Source organism: Salvelinus namaycush, chromosome 30 (assembly GCF_016432855.1).
Source record: "Salvelinus namaycush isolate Seneca chromosome 30, SaNama_1.0, whole genome shotgun sequence".
Classification (NCBI taxonomy): domain Eukaryota; kingdom Metazoa; phylum Chordata; class Actinopteri; order Salmoniformes; family Salmonidae; genus Salvelinus; species Salvelinus namaycush.
Genome location: NC_052336.1, coordinates 3,039,245 through 3,065,394, shown reverse-complemented (window position 1 = coordinate 3,065,394; position 26,150 = coordinate 3,039,245). Strand labels below are relative to the sequence as shown.

Below are 26,150 nucleotides of genomic sequence, written 5' to 3'. Positions count from 1 at the left end.
ATATAAATTATATTGTTTCCCAAGCAAACTATTGCCAAGTGTCGCAGGTGCGCACAATCCACACACTAAATGACAGTTACAAACGTATTGCATGCACCTGTTACACAGTAATTACATGGGTTATTCAACTGGTATGAAGCTTATGTGACATTTCATACATTTCATCAGTTAAATTGGACATTTTACAATTTACACTTGGACGATGTGATGTAATGTAAAGTGTGGACCAAAGACGCACCTGGTTACTGAAGGAAAGTATCTTCCCCAGGCTCTCTCCCTCCAGTCCTCTTAGAGTTGTTGACCCATCCGGGGAGGGAGAGGCAGGCAGGGGCAGGCTACGTGTCCGCAGGCTGGCCTGCTTGCCCTGAACCTGGGCATGGCTCTGGTCTCCCTCCCCCTCCTCTGGTGGTTGTAGTGGACCAAAGCTCTCTCCCTTGGAGCTGCTGGACCTCCTGGGCACCGGGCCGGAGGGGGAGATGGAGGCCTCTACAGCCCCATCCAGGGGCTCTGTTTCTGGTTCGGCCTCGGGGAGAGGTGCCTCTAGGGTGGATGGGGTGGTGGTGATGTCCTCGGGGGATGGCGAGTCAGAGATCTCTGCATTGAGGCCTGTTGTCTCTTCCACTGGGGTCTGGAGCTCCGAGGCAAGGAGGGGGGTCGGAAGAAGAGAAAAGCAGGTAGGAGGAGAAGGGTGGGAGGCAGGAGAAGGCGGAAGGATGGAGTGAGGAGAGGCTGCAGGGGGAACAGAGGACATCCTCCTGTACTTGTCCTCGTCAGGGATTGGAGAGGTCACTTTGGCTCCTTTGCCCATGTCATGTTGAATTGTGCCATTCTCCTCTAAGAGAGGGGGGTCCCTCCTGACGGGTGCCTTGTCCTTCAGAGGGAGGGAAGTGGAGGGGGCTAGGGGCCTCCTGTTGTTGCCCTCTGTCTCCTCACCCTTACCCTCAGGACTAGAGAAGGTCTCAAATGAATGGATCTTCTGCTTGATTGACAGCTGGGCTGCAGAGGAGGTGGGTCGCAGACGTACCCCGAAGGTGCTGTTGAAATACACATTTTGAAATGTTATTGTCCATCCACCTGAATAATTTACGAGACAGAAATTCTTGTTGGCTTATAACTCATGAACACACAATATTTGATGGACCGACTGGGAATCAAAGCCAGGTCACCTATACCCTTCAACACCACCTCAACCCACTGAAATAAAGGCCTACACTTTAGGTGCTAACACAAGTCTTCAGATCTCAGGCAAGACTGAACCGCCTCCGCCACATTTGCATAAAACACAAGATAAAGGAGAAATGTTGTGGAGAAACACTACGTACGTTCCAGCGCCTCTGATGTCCAGGAGTTTGGCCAGCTCAGCCTGGGGCCTCCCATTCCTAATACTCCTGAGGCTCTGACGGTTCCACACAGGCTTGGGGGCAACTGGGGGGCCCTTCCTCATCCCTGGGGGGTCCTCAGTCCTTGGGCTAGGGGTGGAGATTAGGGAGGCAGGGGTGGAGGGGGTGGTGGGGTCTGGGGCGGTGTGGTGGGTGGAAGTACAGTTAAGTTCAGGAAGCTCAGGAAACTCACTCGGTTGGCTCATGGCGACTGGGGAGTGTGTGTCGTTTGGTTGTCTGTCGGTTTGGGATGGAGTGTGTGTGGCGTCGTGGTGTGAGCTGAGATGGTGTGTTTGTTGTTGGTGTGTGCTACTGTGGGAGTGTGTGTTGTGACGGTGTGTGCTCGGATGAGTCAGACTCTGGTTCTGATGGGGGTCTTCAGGACCTCCAAGATCAGGGGCGCTGTCGGAGATCCTAACCCAGGGGTCGTGAAGCTTTTCTGGGGGGAGCTGCTCCACGCGGCCCTGCCTCCTCAGGCCCGGCCTCTTACTCTGGGAGCAGAGGTGGAAGGCAGATTCAGCACCTGAACACAGACAACACAGGAAACACAGTCTAAGAGCAGGAGAGACACAAGTACTTCATAATGAGCTAGACTCACACTGCCCTCATTAAAATAATGCATTCATACCTGCACAGCTTTCTGCTTTACTAATAACGTTAAATAGTAAGTTGTGGTGCCATTAAATGTCACAATGTAAGAAATGATCCTAAAGATGGCGTTCACAACTAAATAACATGTTGTCTTTCAGGAAACAAACTGCAAATGAACTGCAAATGGCCCTGCAACTGCAACTGTTAGCTCTGTATTTACAAATGGTGTAAAAAAGTATCGAGGTTCCCATACGATACCTGTGTGTAGTCTGTCTTCTGTGCAGGATGAGGATCGAGGGCAGTCAGTGATGGCAGCAGAGCGAGCCTCTGAGTGAGTCAGAGTCTCTCCACTTCCCCCTGAGTGTTCTCTCTCTCTTTCTCTCTCACTCTCTACTTCCTGGAACACAGATAAACAGGAAGTTAAAACGTTGAGCGCACCACTCAGCCTCTGACCGCAGAAAGGTTTAGTAATTCACCCTGCATTTACTACCGCCCGTTACCCTCCACAACTTCACATGGACATGCATCCATCCATCACACTCACAACAACCAGATGCAGAACATAATTGAATCACACACAGTGCCAAGGCAAGGCCATTCTATGATATCCAATAGCTTCATGCCTGATGTGGGTATAACACAAGCATCTTTCAGAATTACAGGTGAGTCACAAACACATAAGCAAATACTTCCAGAACGGAGAGAAGCCATCCTTACTATAAAAGCTTGCATTGTGAGACAGGTTTAAGGTTTAATGTTTCAGGGACAGGATACATAGGGAAGAGGTGTCATATTTGTCCATCCATGCCCGCTCAAAGGCATGAATGTATGACATTCTGTAAACAAAAATGTAAAGGTATGACTGGTGTGTTCATATTTTCTATTTGAAAAAGCACCATTCTCAGTCCAAAGTCATCTCCATGCAAAACATTCACCAACACACATTCAAGAGTATGAAACGGTTCCACATACATTTCTACACAGTAACCTTATGATCTTTCTCAAAGCCTTGTACACACTGCTAACAAGCTGGAAGCATGTAGATGTGGATGCAGAAACAACACATGGGACAATACACATTAGTTAGAGGCAAATTATATTAGTATACTGTATTTAGTCAATTCAGCATGTTTTAGCATATTGCTTACAGACAGAGAAAAAGAAAAACAGTGAGATTATGTCTAATGTTATCCTTCTCTGCACTAATGTCTAATGTTGTAATTGTGGAAATTCTTACACAGGGACACGAATCACTCTTTATTGTCAGCAGGTTGGAGAGGTCCCAGTCAGACTTAGATACATATAGTAACAATCTGAAGTGAGCTCTAACAGGGCAGTCCCATTAGCTCCCTTATATACTGACAAGTTATATTTGCATGATTTAGCTTATTCATCATTCAGAATTAATGTTTGTTTCATTCATGTGACGACCAATACTGGGTCATGCATGTGACAGACCAGTACCTCACGAGGCTTCTTCTCTAAGCTGAGACCTTGAAACTGAGATATAATTTCTCTAAACAAGGGTCTGGGCGTACTGCCAAACTGCAGATACTGATAGTGAGGATTCGTTCAATCAGTCACTTGATTGAACACAGAAATTGGTTTATAGAAAAGCACAAACAGAGAACATAGAAATTGGTTTATAGAAAAGCACAAACATAAAAATGTCCATCACATTGTCCTGTTGTGTTCATTAGGCACCAAATAGAAGAAACAGGGAGGGACTACCTGGACTTGTCCAATAAGAAACGTTCATTTTCGTATTAAGACGTTTCCGTTGCATGCCTTAATGAAGTCGACCCAGCTCTGCAGATCAGCTTCACAGACAGTTGTGGTTTCAGAGAATATGCAAGCGGAATAACCAATGCAAAACAGAATGACGTGTCTCAACCACAGCTGATGCCTGATGCATGGAGACTACGCAACTGTTTTACAGAGATTTTGAGCACGCCCCCTTCTTCCTTACAGTAGCTACCATTTATGGGCAATAGAAGCATGCAGTCTAGCTCTTCCTCAGATGTACGGCAGTATGAATGACAGCCAGTCATATCATGCTGCTAAAGTCCTGTTGAGATGCATCGATATTTACATTACTTTGATCCGTCGATTCAATTTCATTATTTTTTTAAAGTTCAAACCTGCTTACAATATACCTATTCATCCATCCATCCACAGTAATACATGTTTAAGTCAAGATGACTGGTTAGATAAGTGTATACTTAGTAAATTCAGCATCTTTTAGCATATTACGTGGGAACAAAAAAATACAAAAACAGTGAGATTATGTCAGATGCTGTCCTTTTCTGCATTAGTGGGTTGTGTTCATTAGGCACCAAATGGGAGAAACCAGACTATCATTGTAAATAGGTGTAAATAATGTTCTCTCCCTACCTGACAGTTTGTATGTGTGGGACTCCATCCGTCCTCTCTAACAGGGGAGCCTCTACTGGAAACATTGGAGTCTGGCAGGCCCCCAGGGGCCCCCTCCTCACTAGTGACGTCCTGGTGTCGGCAGTACCTCCTTGGAGGTGCCAGGGCTTTGGGCCTGTTCTAGGGTCAGATTAGGAAAATATGTGTTATATAAACGTTTCTTATTGGACAAGTCCAGGTAGTCCCAGCCTGTTTCAGTGCATTATTCTTCCATTTGGTGCCTAAAGTGTGGCCTTCCAAAAGCTTGTATGGAAACGTCTGGAGTTAAGCTACCTTATTTCCCCTTGTGGCCAGGTCTAACGTGCGCTGGCTGGAGAGGTTGGCTGCTGGGGAGTTGTAGGGGACGTTGTAGTCGTCATCAGGGACAGGGTAGACCAATGCAGACAGTCTGTTATCACACCAGGGCTCAGGCGTGGACCCCTAGAACCATGAGATCAAGACGGATAAGGACCCTAGAACCATGACCCCTTGAACTCTCAGAAACATGAGACAAAGAGGTATTAGAACCCTCGAACCATGACCCCTAGAACTCCTACACCAATGAGATAAAGACGGATTAGAATCTCTAGAACCATGACCCCTAGAACCCCTACAACCACGAGACAAAGAGGTATGATCCTCTAGAACCATGACAGATTATTCTGGGATGCTTGGTTGTGTTGAGTTACCATGGGGATGTCGAGGCTGTGGACCCTTTCCATCAGATTATGGTGCATGTTGTGGTTGTGGTTGGGTATAGTCAGGGTTTGACCATTAACCAGGTCGGTTCCTGGTCCGGGGCAGCGGTTGTGCTGATGGTTATGATGGTGGTTCTGGTTGTATGTGTTGCTGTCACTACAGGAGCGGGTCATGTTCTTCTGGGCTCGCCGGGCAGTCAGTTGGCTGAAGTTCCTCGCCACACAGCGCTCACACTTCCCTCTGGAGTGGGAGCAGGGGTCAGACCTACGCAGGCCTGGGGTTAAGAGGTCACAGAGCGAGACCAGATAGAAAGGTAGAAAGGTAGTTAAGTAGATATGTATGTAGGTAGGTAGGTAGGTAGGTAGGTAGGTAGGTAGGTAGGTAGGTAGGTAGGTAGGTAGGTAGGTAGGTAGGTAGGTAGGTAGGTAGGTAGGTAGGTAGGTAGGTAGGTAGGTAGGTAGGTAGGTAGGTAGGTAGGTAGGTAGGTAGGTAGGTAGGTAGGTAGGTAGGTAGGTAGGTAGGTAGGTAGGTAGGTAGGTAGGTAGGTAGGTGAGCGAAAGAGATGGGACGTGGGAGACATTAATTTATCCTGATGAAACACAATGCAGTAATATTACAGAAGGTAATGTGTGTGCATTATCGTCTGGCGAAGCTGAACTAGCTGAGAGATGATAAAGGTTGTTACTGTCTATACTCCACTGAGTTGATAAAGGTTGTTACTGTCTATACTCCACTGAGTTAATAAAGGTTGTTACTGTCTATACTCCACTGAGTTGATAAAGGTTGTTACTGTCTATACTCCACTGAGTTGATAAAGGTTGTTACTGTCTATAGTCCACTGAGTTAATAAAGGTTGTTACTGTCTATAGTCCACTGAGTTGATAAAGGTTGTTACTGTCTATAGTCCACTGAGTTAATAAAGGTTGTTACTGTCTATACTCCACTGAGTTAATAAAGGTTGTTACTGTCTATACTCCACTGAGTTGATAAAGGTTGTTACTGTCTATACTCCACTGAGTTAATAAAGGTTGTTACTGTCTATAGTCCACTGAGTTGATAAAGGTTGTTACTGTCTATAGTCCACTGAGTTGATAAAGATTGTTACTGTCTATACTCCACTGAGTTGATAAAGGTTGTTACTGTCTATAGTCCACTGAGTTGATAAAGGTTGTTACTGTCTATAGTCCACTGAGTTGATAAAGATTGTTACTGTCTATAGTCCACTGAGATGATAAAGGTTGTTACTGTCTATAGTCCACTGAGTTGATAAAGGTTGTTACTGTCTATAGTCCACTGAGTTGATAAAGATTGTTACTGTCTATAGTCCACTGAGATGATAAAGGTTGTTACTGTCTATACTCCACTGAGTTAATAAAGGTTGTTACTGTCTATACTCCACTGAGTTGATAAAGGTTGTTACTGTCTATACTCCACTGAGTTAATAAAGGTTGTTACTGTCTATACTCCACTGAGTTAATAAAGGTTGTTACTGTCTATACTCCACTGAGTTAATAAAGGTTGTTACTGTCTATACTCCACTGAGTTAATAAAGGTTGTTACTGTCTATACTCCACTGAGTTAATAAAGTTTGTTACTGTCTATACTCCACTGAGTTAATAAAGGTTGTTACTGTCTATACTCCACTGAGATGATAAAGGTTGTTACTGTCTATACTCCACTGAGTTGATAAAGGTTGTTACTGTCTATACTCCACTGAGTTGATAAAGGTTGTTACCTTCTATACTCCACTGAGTTGATAAAGGTTGTTACCTTCTATACTCCACTGACTGGCGTCCTGCTTTAGTTGGCTGGTCTCTACAGCCTGGGCTATGGCATCGTTCAGCTGCTGCTCTGACACCTAAAGATACACACAGACACATTGCATTTAACACACACACACACACCCCACACACAAACACTCACCACAAAAATCAACACACTACCTCCCCAACACTACACACATGTGCATCTGTACCACAGTAAACTAGTTTATATAAGGCCAGACAGTGTGTGTACAGTATATTTTACATATTTTAATTGAACCTTTATTGAACTAGGCAAGTCAGTTAAGAACAAATTGTTATTTACATTGACAGCCTACCCGAGCCAAACCCTCCCCCAACCCGGACGACACTGGGCCAATTGTGCACCGCGTTATGAGACTCCCGATCATGGCCAGCTGTGATACAGACCGAGATTGAACCAGGGTCGGTAGTGTCGCCTCTAGCACTGAGATGCAGTGTGTTATACCACTGTGCCACTTGGGAGACCAATAATTAAGGTCAGACAAGGTGTGTGTATAAGGTTAGACAGGGTGTGTATATAAGGTGAGACAGGGTGTGTATATAAGGTTAGACAGGGTGTGTATATAAGGTCAGACAGGGTGTGTATATAAGGCCAGACAGGGTGTGCATATAAGGCCAGACAGGGTGTGTATATAAGGCCAGACAGGGTGTGTATATAAGGCCAGACAGGGTGTGTATATAAGGCCAGACAGGGTGTGCATATAAGGCCAGACAGGGTGTGTATATAAGGCCAGACAGGGTGTGTATATAAGGCCAGACAGGGTGTGTATATAAGGTCAGACAGGGTGTTTATATAAGGCCAGACAGGGTGTGTATATAAGGCCAGACAGGGTGTATATAAGGCCAGACAGGGTGTGTATATAAGGTCAGACAGGGTGTGTATATAAGGCCATACAGGGTGTTTATATAAGGTTAGACAGGGTGTGTATATAAGGCCAGACAGGGTGTGTATATAAGGTCAGACAGGGTGTGTATATAAGGTCAGACAGGGTGTGTATATAAGGTCAGACAGGGAGTGTATATAAGGTTAGACAGGGTGTGTATAGAAGGTCAGACAGGGAGTGTATATAAGGTCAGACAGGGTGTGTATATAAGGTCAGACAGGGTGTGTATATAAGGTCAGACAGGGTGTGTGTATAAGGTTAGACAGGGTGTGTATATAAGGTCAGACAGGGAGTGTATATAAGGTTAGACAGGGTGTGTATATAAGGTCAGACAGGGAGTGTATATAAGGTTAGACAGGGTGTGTATATAAGGCCAGACAGGGTGTGTATATAAGGTCAGACAGGGTGTGTATATAAGGCTAAACGGGGTACGTACTTTGGGGTCGGGGTGTCGACTGATGATGATCTGGACTGGCCCGGGGGAGCACTGACTCAGAACCGTGTACACATCGTTCAGTACCATGTTGTACACCACTGTGTTGTTGATCTCCATAATCTCATCTCCACATCTAGGAGAGGAAAGAGGGGGAGAGAGGGGAGGGGAAGAGAGGGGGGGAGGGGGAGGGAAGGGAAGGGGAAGGGAAGGGGGTTAGAGAGAGGGGAGGGGGAGAGAGTGTGGAGGTGGAGAGAGAGGTGAGGGGGAGAGGGAGTGTTGAGGGATTAGAGAGGGGGGAGAGAAAGGGTGTGAGAAAGTGGATAGGGAGAGAGAGAGGGGAGGGGGAAAGAGAGGAGAGAGAGAAGGGCGAGAGAGGGGAGGAGAGAGAGGGGTGAGGGGGAGAGAGAGGGGAGGGGGAAAGAGAGGGGAGGGGGAAAGAGATTAGAGGGGGAGAGAGAGAGGGGAGGTGACGAGAGAGTAGCGAGGGAAGAGAGAGGGGAAGGGGAGATGGAGAGTGAGTGTGGAGATTAAAGTACAGTAACTGATTCAAGTTGAGCATATGCACAGACCATGTGTCAACAATAAACTGCTCTGGATGAGTGAGTCTACTAAAGGACTAATGAAGAGCGGTTATGTAATGTCCTCTCCAGAGTCTCCTCGTTCACTCCTTCTCTCATGCATTGAAATGCATTGGATTAGTGCAAGCATGGCTTGAGGGAGTTTCCACTACATCGATTCCTTTCGAAATCCATGATAGTGAGGGTACAAGTGCACACTTGGTGGAAAGGTAAAGAATGGGACCACAGCTAGGGAGTAAGGAAGTGGGAAGTGTACTGAGGTAAGAGACTCCTTTTCATGACAAGGTGTGGAATGTTAACAAACAGATACCCAGGCTATGTGTATTCAGCATTTACAGAATGTTTCTTTAATCCTTACCTGAGTCTACTGTCCATGTGTGCCACCGACCCAGGGGACAGGGTGTGGATATAGACGCCACGGCAACCATCTCCAGACGGCACGCAACACAGCCCAATGCCCAGCCCCACACCAGCCTCTACACAAACACACGCAGGCACGCATGCACACACACACACACACACACACACACACACACACACACACACACACACACACACACACACACACACACACACACACACACACACACACACACACACACACACACACACACACACACACACAAACAGACAGATAGGACATTGTGTATGTTAGATGCTCTAGCTCCAAGTCATAATGCAACTTAGAACTTCTTATCTTTGACCCCTGACCTTTGTGCAAGGTGATCTCCATCATGACACGATCTCGGGGTTTGGCCAAAGGCGGCTGAGGTACGGTGTTGGTGTTGGTGTATGTGTTGGCTGCGGTGACACCACTGAGGTAATTGTAGTCCCCCATATCAGTGCTGACCCTGGCCATGCCAGTACTGGAGCTGAGAGAGCGAGATCGACACAGCTGTGCTACCGCTGCCTGGCCACAGAGGGCGCCGACACGCAGGCTGGTCCTCACCACCAGAGTCAACAGACCCTTCTTTATCTGCTGTGGAGGGGAAAGGGAGAAGTAGAGTGGGAAGGAGAGGGAGAAGGAGAGAGGGAGAAGGAGAGAGGGAGAAGTAGAGTGGGATGGAGAGGGAGAGAGGGAGAAGGAGAAGGCGAGGGAGAAGGAGAGAGGGAGAAGTAGAGCGGGATGGAGAGGGAGAGAGGGAGAAGGAGAGAGGGAGAAGTAGAGCGGGAAGGAGAGGGAGAGAGGGAGAAGGAGAGAGGGAGAAGGAGAAGGAGAGAGGGAGAAGTAGAGTGGGATGGAGAGGGAGAGAGGGAGAAGGAGAAGGCGAGGGAGAAGGAGAGAGGGAGAAGTAGAGCGGGATGGAGAGGGAGAGAGGGAGAAGGAGAGAGGGAGAAGTAGAGCGGGAAGGAGAGGGAGAGAGGGAGAAGGAGAGAGGGAGAAGGAGAGCGGGAAGGAGAGGGAGAGAGGGAGAAGGAGAGAGGGAGAAGGAGAGAGGGAGAAGTAGAGAGGGAGAAGTAGAGCGGGAAGGAGAGGGAGAGAGGGAGAAGGCGAGGGAGAAGGAGAGAGGGAGAAGTAGAGCGGGAAGGAGAGGGAGAGAGGGAGAAGTAGAGCGGGATGGAGAGGGAGAGAGGGAGGAGAAGGTGAGGGAGAAGGAGAGAGAAGTAGAGGGGGATGGAGAGGGAGAGAGGGAGAAGTAGAGCGGGAAGGAGAGGGAGAGAGGGAGAAGTAGAGCGGGATGAGAGGGAGAGAGGGAGGAGAAGGTGAGGGAGAAGGAGAGAGAAGTAGAGGGGGATGAAGAGGGAGAGAGAGGATCATTCTGAATTTAGTCAGTCAGGTGTGGTGCCTAGTTGGTACACAATCCTGCAGTACCTGCGGCACTCCAGGAACAGGGTTGTCGACCCCTGTTCTAAAATGTCTTCACTAATCAAAAGGGATCCTTTTAACTCCATCATGTTGTAATATGGCTGTAATAATGTTGTATTATGGCTGTAATAATGTTGTATTATGGCTGTAATAATGTTGTATTATGGCTGTAATAATGTTGTATTATGGCTGTAATAATGTTGTATTATGGCTGTAATAATGTTGTAATATGGCTGTAATAATGTTATATTATGGCTGTAATAATGTTGTATTATGGCTGCAATAATGTTGTATTATGGCTGTAATAATGTTGTATTATGGCTGCAATAATGTTGTATTATGTCTGTTATAATGTTGTATTATGGCTGTAATAATGTTGAAATATGGCTGTAATAATGTTGTATTATGGCTGTAATAATGTTGTATTATGGCTGCAATAATGTTGTATTATGGCTGTAATAATGTTGAATTATGTCTGTAATAATGTTGTATTATGGCTGTAATAATGTTGAAATATGGCTGTAATAATGTATTATGACTGTAATAATGTTGTAATATGGCTGTAATAATGTTGTAATATGATGTTTTGTTGTGGTGCTGCAGTCTTACTTTGAATCTCTGTAGTGCATCCTCATGAGTTAGTCCATGTAGAGACTCTCCATTCAACTCCAGGATCTCATCCCCTAAGAGAGAGAGAGAGAGAGAGAGAGAGAGAGAGAGAGAGAGAGAGAGAGAGAGAGAGAGAGAGAGAGAGAGAGAGAGAGAGAGAGAGAGAGAGAGAGAGAGAGAGAATGAGAGAGAGAGAGAGAGAATGAGAGAGAGAGAGAGACAGATAGACAGAGAGAGAGAGAGACAGAGAGAGAGAGAGAGAATGAGAGAGAGAGAGATAACTTTAGATTACTTTATCACTGACATTAAACCAAAGTCTCTCAGAGCGTTCACAGTCAGCCCACTGACACCCCTATCAGATCACAGCAAAATAACAGTCTACTTGAACAGAGTAATACTCAATCATGAGGCATAAAAGCCAAAGGAACTAAGTAATATTAAGAAATGCTATAGATGGAACGAAAGTAGAGTAGAATACCTACCAAAAAACAATTAGGCAACAACAAATTAAATCCCTTTTAGACAACTTCCTGGACAAAACGTTTCACTGTAATAGTGAAGGTGTAAACTTAGCAGTAGAAAACCTAAACAGTATATTTGACCTTCCCTATCAAATCTATAAAGGTCAAGCAGACAACCTAAGAAAATTAACAACAATGACAAATGGTTTGATGAAGAATGCAAAAACCTAAGAAAGAAATTGAGAAACCTACCCACCCAACAACGTAGAGACGCTGAATCTACGCCTTCACTATGGTGAATCACTAAAACAATACAGAAATACACTACGGAAAAAGAAGGAACAACACGTCAGAAATCAGCTCAATGTAATTGAAGAATCCATGGACTAACCACTTCTGGGGAAATTAGAAAACACTAAACAAACAACAACACAAAGAGTTAACTATCCACAACATGTATGGATAAACCACTTCTCCAATCTGTTTGTCTCAATAACAAAGAACAAACAGCAAAATGTATACATGATCAAATACAAATCTAAAAATCTACTTTTAAAGACTACCAGAACCCACTGGATAACTATTAAAGACTACCAGAACCCACTGGATAACTATTAAAGACTACCAGAACCCACTGGATAACTATTAAAGACTACCAGCACCCACTGGATAACTATTAAAGACTACCAGAACCCACTGGATAACTATTAAAGACTACCAGCACCCACTGGATAACTATTAAAGACTACCAGAACCCACTGGATAACTATTAAAGACTACCAGAACCCACTGGATAACTATTAAAGACTACCAGAACCCACTGGATAACTATTAAAGACTACCAGCACCCACTGGATAACTATTAAAGACAACCAGACCCACTGGATAACTATTAAAGACTACCAGCACCCACTGGATAACTATTAAAGACCACCAGAACCCACTGGATAACTATTAAAGACTACCAGTGTCACGTTCCTGACCTGTTTTCTGTTAGTTTTTGTATGTGTTAGTTGGTCAGGACGTGAGTTTGGGTGGGTAGTCTATGTTTTCTGTTTCTATGTTGGTTAATGGGTACCTAATATGGTTCTCAATTAGAGGCAGGTGGTTTTCATCTCCTCTGATTGAGAATTATATTAAGGTAGGTGGTGTCACATTGTTTGTTTGTGGGTGGTTGTTTCCTGTGTCAGTGTTTGTTGCACCATACGGGACTGTTTCGTTCGTTCATCGTTTTATGTAGTCATTTTTCCTGTTCCCATGGAAGGCGATCTCTTCCAGCTCGGATCTCCTCCCATGTGTAGCAACCTTTTCCATTTAACACGTCCTCCCATGTCCACTGCTCGAACTAATCGCCTCCAGCTGTTCCCATGGATATGTCACGTTCCTGACCTGTTTTCTGTTAGTTTTTGTATGTGTTAGTTGGTCAGGACGTGAGTTTGGGTGGGTAGTCTATGTTTTCTGTTTCTATGTTGGTTAATGGGTACCTAATATGGTTCTCAATCAGAGGAGATGAAAACCACCTGCCTCTAATTGAGAACCATATTAGGTACCCATTAACCAACATAGAAACAGAAAACATAGACTACCCACCCAAACTCACGTCCTGACCAACTAACACATACAAAAACTAACAGAAAACAGGTCAGGAACGTGACAACCAGAACCCACTGGATAACTATTAAAGACCACCAGAACCCACTGGATAACTATTAAAGACCACCAGAACCCACTGGATAACTATTAAAGACTACCAGAACCCACTGGATAACTATTAAAGACTACCAGAACCCACTGGATAACTATTAAAGACTACCAAAACCCACTGGATAACTATTAAAGACTACCAAAACCCATTGGATAACTATCAAAGACAACCAGAACCCACTGGATAACTATTAAAGACTACCAGAACACACTGGATAACTATTAAAGACTACCAGAACCCACTGGATAACTATTAAAGACTACCAGAACACACTGGATAACTATTAAAGACCACCAGAACACACTGGATAACTATTAAAGACTACCAGCACCCACTGGATAACAATTAAAGACTACCAGAACACACTGGATAACTATTAAAGACTACCAGAACACACTGGATAACTATTAAAGACCACCAGAACACACTGGATAACTATTAAAGACCACCAGAACACACTGGATAACTATTAAAGACTACCAGAACACACTGGATCTCCAATTACACTGAATTAACTACAGGACAAAATATGAACCCTCCCACCCAAAAAGGCCTGTGGTGTTGATGGTATCCTAATTGAAATTATAAAATATACAGACCACAAATTACAATTGGCTTAATTTAAACTCTTTAACATCATCCTCAGCTCTGGCATCTTCCACAATATTTGGAACCAAGGACTGATCACCCCAATCCACAAAAGTGGAGACAAATTGGACCCCAATAACTACAGTGGGATATTCGTCAACAGCAACCTTGGGGAAATCCTCTGCAATATCATTAACAGCAGACTCGTACATTTCTTCAGTGAAAACAATGTACTGAGTAAATGTCAAATTGGCTTTTTACCAAATTAACATACGACAGACCACGTACAGCAAATTCGGAAAGTATTCAGACCCTTTGAATTTTCCCACATTTTGTTACGTTACAGCCTTATTCTAAAATGTATTCAATTGTTTTTTTCCCCTCATCAATCTACACACAATACCACATCATGACAAAACAAAATCAGGTTTTTAGAAATGTTTGCAAATGCATTAATATTTAAAAACTGAAATATCTTCTTGGGTATGTCGCTACAAGCTTGGCACACCTGATTTGGGGAGTTTCTCCCATTCTTCTCTACAGATCTACTCAAGCTCTGTCAGGTCTGGTTGAGGAGCGTCGCTGCACAGCTATTTTCAGGTCTCTCCAGAGATGTTCGATTGGGCTCAAGCAGGGCCACTCAAAGACATTCAGAGACTTGTCCCGAAGCCACTCCTGTGTTGTCTTGGCTGTGTGCTTAGGGTTGTTGTCCTGTTGGAAGGTGAACCTTTGCCCCAGTCTGAGGTCCTGAGCACTCTGGAGCAGGTTTTCATCAAGGATCTCTCTGTACTTTGCTCTGTTCAGCTTTCTCTCGATCCTGACTAGTCTCCCCATCCCTGCCGCTGAAAAACATCCCACCAGCATGATGCTACCACCATGCTTCACCGTAGAGATGGTGCCAGGTTTCCTCCAGACGTGACCCTTGGCATTCAACCCAAAGAGTTCAATCTTGGTTTCGTCAGACCAGAGAATCGTGTTTCTCATGGTCTGAGAGTCCTTTAGGTGCCTTTTGGCAAACTCCAAGTGGGCAGTCATGTGCCTTTTACTGAGGAGTGGCTTCCATCTGGCCACTCTACCATAAAGTCCTGATTGAGGGAGTACTGCAGAGATAGTTGTCCATCTGGAAGGTTATTCCATCTCCACAGAGAAACTCTGGAGCTCTGTTAGCGTGACCATCGGGATCTTAGTCACCTCCCTGACCAAGGCCCTTCTCCCCCGATTGCTCAGTTTGCCGAGAAGGCCAGCTCTATGAAGGGTCTTGGTGGTTCCAAACTTCTTCCATTTAAGAATGATGGAGGCGACTGTGTTCTTGGGGACCTTCAATTCTGCAGAAATGTTTTGGTACCCTTCCCCAGATCTGTGCCTCGACACAATCCTGTCTCAGAGCTCTACGGACAATTCCTTTGACCTAATGGCTTGGTTTTTGCTCTGACATGCACTGTCAACTGTGGGACCTTATATAGACAGGTCTGTGCCTTTCCAAATAATGTCCAATCAATTGAATTTACAACAGGTAGACTCTAATGAAGTTGTAGAAACATATCAAGGATGATCAATGGAAACAGGATGCAACTGAGCTCAATTTCGAGTGTCATAGCAAAGGGCCTGAATACTTATGTAAATAAGGTATTTCCGTTTTTTATTTGTAATACATTTGCAAAAATGTCAACAAATAGGTTTTATCTTTGTCATTATGGGGTATTGTGTGTAGACTGATGAGGGAAAAGACAATTTAGAATAAGGCTGTAAAATACCAAAATGTGGAAAAGGTCAAGGGGTCTGAATACTTTCCGAATGCACTGTATTCACCCTGTACACCCTAATTGACAAACAAACAAACCAAAACAAAGGTAAAGTCTTCTCATGCTTTGTTGATTTCATAAAAGCTTTTGCCTCAATTTGGCGTGAGGGTCTGCTATACAAATTAATGGATGTGGTGTTAGGGGAAAAACATACAACATTTAAAATCTATGTACACAAACAAGTGTGCGGTTAAAATTGGCAAAAAACACACATTTCTTTCCACAGGGCCGTGGGGTGAGACAGGGATGCAGCTTGAGCCCCACTCTATTCAACATATATATCAACGAATTGGCGAGGGCACTAGAACAGTTTGCAACACCCAGCCTCAACCTTCTAGAATCTGAAGCCAAGTTTTTACTGTTTGCTGATAATCTGGTGCTTCTGTCCCCAACCGAGGAGGGCCTACAGCAGCACCTAGATCTTCTGCACAGATTCTGCCAGACCGGGGCCCTGACAGTAAATCTCAGTAAGACAAAAATAATGGTGTTCCAAAAAAGGTCCAGTTGCCAGGACCATAAATACAAATTCCATCTAGACACCGTTGCCCTAGAGCACACAAAAAACGATACATACCCCTCTGCCTAAACATCAGCGCCACAGGTAACGTTCTGAGAGACGCCATCAAAAGGAACAGAAAATTCGACATACCAATTAGGATCTGGCTAAAAATATTTGAATCAGTTATAGAACCCATTGCCCTTTATGGTTTTGAGGTCTGGGGTCCGCTCACAAGCCAATAATTCACAAAATGGGACAAACACCAAATTGAGACTGCATGCAAAATTCTGCAAAAATATCCTCTGCGTACAATGTAAAACACCAAATAATGCATGCAGAGCACAATTAGGCCGATACCCGCTAATTATCCAAATCTAGAAAAGAGCCATTAAATTCTACAAACACCGAAAAGGAAGCGATTCCCAAACATTCCATAACATAGCCATCACTTACAGAGAGATTAACCTGGAGAAGAGTCCCCTAAGCAAGCTGGTCCTGGGGCTCTGTTCACAAACAGATCCCACAGAGCCCCAGGATAGCAACATAATTAGACACAACCAAATCATGAGAAAACAACAAGATAATTACTTGACAAATAGGAAAGAATTAACAAAAAAACTGAGCAAACTAGAATGCTATTTGGCCCTAAACAGAGAGTACACAGCGGCAGAATACCTGACCACTGTGACTGACCCAAGCTTAAGGAAAGCTTTGACTATGCACAGATTCAGCGAGCATTGCATTGCTATTGAGAGAACCTGCAATAGGCAGACCTGGCTCTCAACAGAAGACAGGCCATGTGCACACTGCCCACAAAATGAGGTGGAAACTGAGCTGCACTTCCTAACCTCCTGCCAAATCTATGATCATATTAGAGATGCATATTTCCCTCAGATTACAGACCCACAAAGAATTCGAAAACAAATCCAATTTTGATAAACTCCCATATCTGTTGGGTGAAATACCATGTGACCTGTTGCCACAAGAAAAGGGCAACCAATGAAGAACTTTTGTACTTTGACTATTTGCACATCATTACAACATTACATAAGGCATTTGACATTACATATGACATATGAAATGTCTCTATTCCTTTTGTGAGTGGAATGTTTACTGTTCATTTTTGTCATTGTTTATTTCACTTTCATGTATTATCTATTTTACCTGCTTTGGCAATGTAAACATATGTTTCCCATGCCAGTAAAGCCCTTTGAATTGAAATTGAACTGAGACAGAGAGAGAGAGAGAGTGCGAGAGAGGGAGAGTGACAGAGAGAGAGAGAGAGAGTGCGAGAGAGGGAGAGTGACAGAGAGTGACAGAGAGAGAGAGAGAGAGAGAGAGAGTGCGAGAGAGGGAGAGTGACAGAGAGAGAGAGAGAGTGCGAGAGAGGGAGAGTGACAGAGAGAAAGAGAAAGAGAGAGTGTGAGAGCCAAAGATGAGAGATGGACCACAGTCAGTCAACATGCTGTTCACCATACATATAATAATATGATAATATAATAAGCAAAATGATCATTCTGTGCCATATGCCATACTGTATAGATCTAAGACAGTGGTCACCAACACTGGTCCAGCAGTCCAGGAGGGCTACAGGGTGTGTGTAGGCTTGTGCGTATGTTAATGTTGGACTGAGACCAACTCTGTTGTTGTAGTAACATTTTAACAAAAGCAATGAGTCTCTCTTTCTCCTCTTACCCTCCTGTAGTCTGCCATCTGCAGCCGCGGCCCCTCCAGCGAAGATGGTCTTGACGTAGATACCCATGGGTCCGTACATGCTGTCCCTGCCCCCCACAATGCTGAACCCCAGACCCTGCATGGGACAATACAACAGTTAGGAGAGACTTGAAACTACAGATTGCACCTTTAAGGAGGAGTATTCCCCCCCTTTAAAGAGGTCATTTGTAGTTTAATTTATGGTAACGAAAAATATTAACCCGGCCAAAAGCACTGAGGGGGTGGGCTTAAATGTAACTAGGAGTTTTCCCGTTAAGTTATATGGTCAGGGAAACCCAGGGCCTAAGCAACAACTCATCACCAGTATGTTTAAAGATTGGATGCTACTCCATAGTACTCCATAGTAGAAGCAAACAATGATGCTTTATTATGACTTAGCCCCAGGGCCACGGGCTGCGTTCAAGCTCCTGGAGCAGATGTTCAAACGTGCTGCATAATTACCTTGCCATGGCCCTTCATCAGCACGATGTTACAGATGATGAAGGCTTGGACGTTACTGCAGGAGTGGACCAGATGGGCGGAACTAAGAGAGCGAGAGGGACGGGGAACGGGCTGTGGAGGGGGGAGGAGGGGGGGGGAGGAGGGGGACAGACGGGAGACAACACCCTCAGTCAGGTTCCACACACACGTGACGAGAGGCCTCACGCACACACACACACACACACACATTGGTTTCACACACACACACACACACACACACACACACACACACACACACACACACACACACACACACACACACACACACACACACACGCACACACACACACACACACACACACACACACACACACACATACACACAGGAAGAAGGCTGACAAATTGAGTTGACTAGTTCCAGATGCTTTTTGGAAGTGATTTCTACACCTGTTTTTAATCTCTCTTCTTTTCGTATTGTTCTGACGTTCTGAACAGAAATACATATTTTTCTCCTCTGTCCGTCTCAGTCTGACGATCTCTCACTGTATGAGCCAGTAACTGAATTATGTCATGATCATAATGAAAAAGAGGAAATAGTTTAGTAGTTGATTTCCAACAACTTCATTGAATAGAAACGTTTATTGTTTTTTGAAAAACCTGCTCTCTGCATGAGAAGTCAAATTGAACTAACAAGGCAATGGGAGCAGCAGCTACCGTCGAAATCTCAGGAATGTAATAAGTCAGTACCAATCTGGATTCGTTGTAATCAGAGCATTTGCAGGTACAGAAACTCTCAAGGCAGGTAGGCAGACGGGCGCACACACACACCTGGTTGGGGTTGTGAGGAAACTCCAGCTGTTGGGACTGGGACTTCCTGCTGCCAAAGAAACCGACGCTTCCGTGGGTGTTGCTCCCGCAAAGCTCAGGCGTCTTCAGGATAATGGCGTCCAGGTCTCCAATCCAGTATGGATGGACACCTGAGCACAATTCAATACAATGTCATGTGATTCAATACAATGTCATGTGATTCAATACAATGTCATGTGATTCAATACAATGTCATGTGATTCAATACAATGCCATGTGATTCAATACAATGTCATGTGATTCAATACAATGTCATGTGATTCAATACAATGTCATGTGATTCAATACAATGCCATGTGATTCAATACAATGTCATGTGATTCAATACTATCCAGAGACCAAGCATAAACCCCAGACACCAACTGTGAGCAACTGTATGGAACCTAGGTTATCTGCTTCCCTCAATACCACATTAGCCCATTGAGCTAAAGCCTACGACAGTTTCTCTGGGAGCTAACAAGAGGCTTGGTTACTCATCACAAAAGCAGGTCAAAACAGAGAAAGGCTAGCTGCTCACACAGCAAGGAATGCAATTTGTAAAAACAAGTGACTTACAAAACATACCCAGGTCAATTTAAAGCATCATTACATTTAGTCATTTCCAGAGTTTAGAAAACATCTGTGCAGGATGTGACAAACTCAACATCCAGTTAGAGATGATGATGTCCTCATGTTCTTGTAGGAAAGGAAGGAAATCACTTAATAGTATCTAATGATGTACCACAGGAAACTCATGACAACTGCCTTACAGGCCTCATATCGGTGTGCGTGTGCGTGTGTGTGTGTGTGTGTGTGTGTGTGTGTGTGTGTGTGTGTGTGTGTGTGTGTGTGTGTGTGTGTGTACGTGTGTGTGTGTGTGTGTGTGTGTGTGTGTGTGTGTGTGTGTGTGTGTGTGTGTGTGTGTGTGTGTGTGTGTGTGTGTGTGTGTGTGTGTGTGTGTACGTGTGTACGTGTGTGTACGTGTGTACGTGTGCGTGTACATGTGTGCATGCATGTGTGCATGTGTGTTACTGGTAGAGTTGGAGCGGGTCCTCTTGCAGACCGTCTGTCCCTGAAGACCATGTCCTCTCCTCTCTGTGTCCCAACCTCTGTCCTCATTCACCTCTGGGATTGCCAGCTACAACACACAACACACCAGGGTGATGTTCATTAGGCACCAAACGGAGGAAAACACACTGAAACAGGGGCAGACTAGGCTGGTTGCCAGTCTGTTTCACTTACATTCCACTCCTTGTACTCCATGTCCTGTGCTACCCTGGCGGAGTAGAATGTTAGGAGTAGAATGTTAGGAGTAGAATGTTAGGAGTAGAATGTTAGGAGTAGAATGTTAGGAGTAGAATGTTAGGAGTAGAATGTTAGGAGTAGAATGTTAGGAGTAGAATATTAGGAGTAGAATGTTAGGAGTAGAATGTTAGGAGTAGAATATTAGGAGTAGAATGTTAGGAGTAGAATGTTAGGAGTAGAATATTAGGAGTAGAATGTTAGGAGTAGAATGTTAGGAGTAGAATGTTAGGAGTAGAATGTTAGGAGTAGAATGTTAGCTTAACAGACTGGTACCCAGAATAAGGATTGACTACCTGGACTTTTTATTCACCGTTTCAAAACGTTTTACAATGATGTGACCTACTAAACTCAACCAAGGTATTCATCCACTCTTGGAGGGAAATGGACATTCAAACAACGATTTTCAAAGTTAAAGCCTAAAGATAATGAAGATACACCAAACAGGTTGTGAACCAAACAGGCTGTGAATGTTTATCAAGAGGACTTAGAAGAGTCCTAATTGATACCTTGAGGTGGTTGTTGTTCCCAGTGTGTTCTGTCTCTGTGTAGTTGGTCACTGGCAGGGGGTCTGCCAGGCACAGAGGGGCCGAGTGCAGGGGGGCCAGGGTTAGACCTCCAGGGGACTGGGGCTGCTGCTCACATGTTGAGCCTTCCTACAAAAACACACAGAAAGGACTCAAAGTTGAATCGTTATGAAATTACATGTTGTACAAGTGTCAGTCTTTCTATGATTGGAGAGAATTATTTGGACTTATACTGATTGGGTAAGACACAGAATTATTCCAAATAAAATGTGTGAATATAGTATGTAAATGTTTGGAAGAAATTGGTGGAATTAAAATGAAGTAATAAGCTACTAAAATATCTAAAACTGCATATGGCCATTGATTGCCCTTTTAGTTAATATATGGAATATATTAGTTAATATATTTAAACACCTTCTCACTCCAGTTAGAGAAGTATGATTTGATTATTGAATTTCCTGTTTTCAATTTGTTCTCCATAACAACACATACTATTTCTCAGTGGTGTAAAGTACTTTAGTAAAAATACTTGAAAGTACTACTTAAGTTGTTTTTGGGGTATCTGTACTTTACTATTCACATTTTTGACAACTTTTACTTTTACTTCAGTACATTCCTAAAGAAAATAATGTACTTTTTACTCCATACATTTTCCCTGACACCAAAAAGTACTTGTTACATTTTGAATGCTTAGCAGGACAGGAAAATGGTCTAATTCACACTCTTATCAGGAGAATATACCTGGTCATCCCTACTGCCTCTGATCTGGCAGACTCACTAAACATACATGCTTCATTTGTAAATGATGTCTGAGTGTTGGAGTGTGTCCCTGGCTATCTGGTTTGTTTAAAACGATTAATATATTTATTTTTACTTTTGATACTTAAGTATATTTACTAGATTACTTTTACTTACTTGAGACATTTTCTATTAAGGTATGTTTACTTTTACTCAAGAATGAAAATTGGGTACTTTTTTCACCGCTGCTATTTCTCTGCGAGAGGCAGGACTGAGTATTATAGGAAACGTTTGAAGGAGAGACTGAAACAGTGTTCAAAACACAATCAGCTGAGTCCAAAGATCACATGTTTTAGACATTCTGTCCTGCTGTCTGTCCTGCTGTCTGTCCTGCTGTCTGTCCTACTGTCTGTCCCTTCCTTCTCTTCTTCTCTGTCTGTATCGCTCTCTCTCTTTCTCTCTCTTTCTCACTTGTACTCTCTCTTTCTCACTCTTTCTCTCTTTCTCACTTGCTCTCTCTCTTTCTCACTTGTACTCTCTCTTTCTCTCTCTTTCTCTCTCTTTCTCACTTGCTCTCTCTCTTTCTCACTTGCTCTCTCTCTTTCTCACTTGTACTCTCTCTTTCTCACTTGCACTCTCTCTTTCTCACTTGCTCTCTCTCTTTCTCTCTCTTTCTCTCTCTTTCTCTCTCTTTCTCACTTGCTCAAATTCAAATTCAAGCTGCTTTATTGGCATGAAAAACATTGTGTCAATATTGCCAAAGCAACAATGTATACAATATACATTGTAATAAAAAATAAAAAAATTAAACTATAACTAACTTATAACTAAATAACGGTCATCTTCACCATTACATCGGTACTACAACTACTATCATCATTACCACCACTACCACCACCACCATCATTAAACTGCTATCATTACCATTACCACCCATACCACTACTATTTGGAATGATAAACAACAATAATAATAGCAATAACAATAACAGTAATAACAATAACAGTCATAATAAGTAAGTTACTGCTTACTATGCAGATGTTATTATTCAGTGTCCCTCAGGCTATGGCAGGCAAATACATATTTGACTGCAAGAGGAGCCATTGGGCGAATACTCCTTCGCCCATGAGTATTTTTAGTTTTTCCTCTGGGTTTAATAAGTTAAAATCTCTCTCTCTCTCTCTCTCTCTCTCTCTCTCTCTCTCTCTCTCTCTCTCTCTCTCTCTCTCTCTCTCTCTCTCTCTCTCTCTCTCTCTCTCTCTCTCTCTCTCTCGCTATCTGTGTGGGTGCCAGTCTCTCTCTCTCGCTTTCTCTTTCTCTTTCTCTCTCTTTACTTTACTGACTTTATTGTCCCCATGGGGAAATTGTGTTGCAGTGTCATGTACACGCTGGCCTTACTGGGTCGATAGGAACATTAGCCCGAGCTATTTAGGAGGGATATCACACCTGGCACAAATGATTGTCTAGTTCTGTTTTTCTCTCTCTCATTTTCTCTCTCTCTCTCGCTATCTGTGTGTGTGCCAGTCTCTCTCTGTCTCTCTGTCTCTCTCTCTCTCTGTCACATCCTTTGTCTCTCTCCCTCTGTGAATGTGCATGCGGGTGTGTGAGAGTCTCTGCAGTATAGACTTCTGTATCCTCTCAAACAGACTTGGCTTGGCTGGGTCAGATATAGTGTGACCTAGCATGAGAGAGCTTCAACATGTCCTCAGTCCAACCTGTGAAAAATGATTACACATTGGATGAGGGAGGAAGATGTGGGAGGGCCTTCCACATAGTGTGAAAGCTGCTTCAACAGCAGTGGGGGAAGTAGAATGAACTCTTAAGCCAGGACTCACACTCTATATCCATTCATGAGATATGACCCTACTGGAAAATATAATCTCTCTCTCTCTCCCTTTTCACCAAATGGCCGACTGCAAAGTAAGTCATCTCTTCCTATTCAAGTTCTGTTTTGAGACTCTTTTCTACATGGTTCAGCCAGATGAGGATGGGCCCTCATCAATTTGATTGATTGATCATTTGGAACTGTCTCTGTCAATGTTACTACGCAGCTCTTTTTCCCGTACAAATATACTGCATAGTGTCAGTGCAGTGACTGTGGCTAGCAAGGCTTTATTGCACTGTTTGGTTTCATTTGTACTCATTCCATTTCTGAAGCAATGCAGATATTCTGCCCCACAGATTCCATCTGGGCCCAGTGGTGTCTGGGCCCAGTGGTGTCTGGGCCAAGTGGTGTCTGGGCCCAGTGGTGTCTGGGCCCAGTGGTGTCTGGGCCCAGTGGTGTCTGGGCCCAGTGGTGTCTGGGCCCAGTGTCTGATGGGTGTAGGATGGGAATGTGGCTACAGCATGTGAAGAAATACCAGACCCACACAGACTTAGTACCTAGAGGGATGACGGAGAATAAACTACTGTAACACAGTGAGGGTCCAAAATGGTACCCTATTCCCTATATTGTCAATACTTTGGTCAAAAATAGTGAACTATACAGGGAATAGGGTGCCATTTGGGACTCACAGGAACATATTATGGGATGTATTATTTTAGAATGGCCAGCATAGCAGTTGTCTATGGAAAAAAATTGAATAGTGCCCAAGTGCAAACCTCTCCCACTGCATGGCACTCCAAGCAGGCTCAAAGTATTTGAAGTAAAACAAATACGATTTGAACCCAGGTCTGGTATGAACCCAGGTCTGGTATTTTATTTTTTCTTCATTTCAGCAACAGAACAAGTGGGATGTGAGTGGCGCTACCTCACTGTAGGCTGTTATGTGGCTGTTCCTGGAGGCGGCCTGCCTCCCTCCCTCCCCCTCTGTCCTTGCAGCATGGCCGTTCTTGGCCTGCCTCTCCCCCTCTGTCCTGGCATGGCCGTTCAGACACTGTCCGTTAAAAGGTGCAAGCGTGTCTGTACTCTGAAGGTAACTGCTCCAGGAGAGGCAGGAAGAAAGACAGTTAGACAGAAGCTTCAGGGAAATGTCTTTGAAGCTTTTCTCTGAGAACTAAACATAGCAAAATAGCCACTGTTGTTTGGCAGTGTGGGTGCATTAACCAGTACACTTTGGCAATCTGCTGCATGCATTCCCCAATCTGATGTACACAAGACCTGGTACGGCCATCTTAGAAAAACCATGAACTGACAGGTATAATGCACTATGCTAACAGCCATGTTGAATCAGTTCAAAATGTATTACATAGAAAGACATAACATAATAATAATAAACCTGAAAGGGATACTTCGGGATTTTGGCAATGAGGCCCTTTATCTACCTCCCCAGAATCAGATGAACTCATGGATACCATTTGTATGTCTCTGTGTCCAGTATGAAGCATGCTAGTAGATACCCATAGACTTCCAGTAATTGCACTAATGCTAGTTAGCATTGGCTCGCAAAAGTACCTCTAACTTCCTTCATGCTGGACACAGAGACATACAAATATTATCCATGAGTTCATCTGACTCTGGGGAAGAACACTACATGACCAAAAGTATGTGGACACCTGCTCGTTGAACATCTCATTACAAATTCATGGACATTAATATGGAGTTGGTCTCCCCTTTGCTGCTATAAAAGCCCCCTTCTGGGAAGGCTTTCTATTAGATGTTGGAACATTGCATTGTTGGGACTTGCTTCCATTCAGCCACAACAGTATCAGTGAGGCCCGGCACTGATGTTGGGCGATAAGGCCAGGCTCGCAGTCGGCGTTCTAATTCATCCCAAAGGTGTTCGATGAGGTTGAGGTAAGGGCTCTGTGCAGGCCAGTCAAGTTCTTCCACACGTATCTCGACAAACAATTTCTGAATGGACCAAGCTTTGTACAAGGGGGCATAGTCATGCTGAAACAGGAAAGGTCCTTCCCTAAACTGTTGCCACAAACTTGGAAGCACAGAATCGTCTAGAACAGTGGTTCCCAACCAGGGGTACTAGGACCCCTGGAGGTGTTTGGCCTATCCTCAAGGGTTACATGAGAAGACGCATGAGACCATAGGTCTACTGGTAAAATGCACATGAGGGGGTATTTCAGGGGTACTCCGGGCAAAGCAAAATTCAGTTGGTGGTACAGTAAGCAAAAAAGTTGGGAACCACTGGCCTAGAATGTCATTGTATGCTGTAGCGTTAAGATTTCCCTTCACTGGAACTAAGGAGCCTAGTCCGAACCATGAAAAACAGCCCCAGACCATTATTCCTCCTCCACCAAACTTTACAGTTGGCACTATGCATTGGGGCAGGAAGCATTCTCTTGGCATCCGCCAAATCCAGATTAGTCCGTTGGACTACCAGATGGTGAAGCGTGATTCATCACTCCAGAGAATGCGTTTCCACTGCTCCAGA

At 44.1% G+C, this 26,150-nt stretch overlaps 1 protein-coding gene across 1 annotated transcript in view; it reads right to left on the bottom strand.

Annotated features, from left to right (window-relative positions):
* The window catches only part of LOC120024769 (pro-interleukin-16-like), a 75,929-nt gene that overhangs the window by 12,932 nt on the left and 36,847 nt on the right, over window positions 1-26,150 (bottom strand). The window contains exons 5-17 of the mRNA XM_038969055.1: window positions 18,431-18,541; window positions 17,951-18,065; window positions 11,201-11,274; window positions 9,496-9,763; window positions 9,143-9,260; window positions 8,207-8,339; window positions 6,852-6,939; window positions 5,072-5,355; window positions 4,677-4,823; window positions 4,365-4,523; window positions 2,229-2,367; window positions 1,323-1,902; window positions 239-1,034 (exon numbers count right to left, since the gene is read on the bottom strand). Of these exons, the coding sequence (XP_038824983.1) occupies window positions 239-1,034; window positions 1,323-1,902; window positions 2,229-2,367; window positions 4,365-4,523; window positions 4,677-4,823; window positions 5,072-5,355; window positions 6,852-6,939; window positions 8,207-8,339; window positions 9,143-9,260; window positions 9,496-9,763; window positions 11,201-11,274; window positions 17,951-18,065; window positions 18,431-18,541 (3,012 nt within the window). The remainder of the gene's footprint in view (window positions 1-238; window positions 1,035-1,322; window positions 1,903-2,228; window positions 2,368-4,364; window positions 4,524-4,676; window positions 4,824-5,071; window positions 5,356-6,851; window positions 6,940-8,206; window positions 8,340-9,142; window positions 9,261-9,495; window positions 9,764-11,200; window positions 11,275-17,950; window positions 18,066-18,430; window positions 18,542-26,150) is intronic.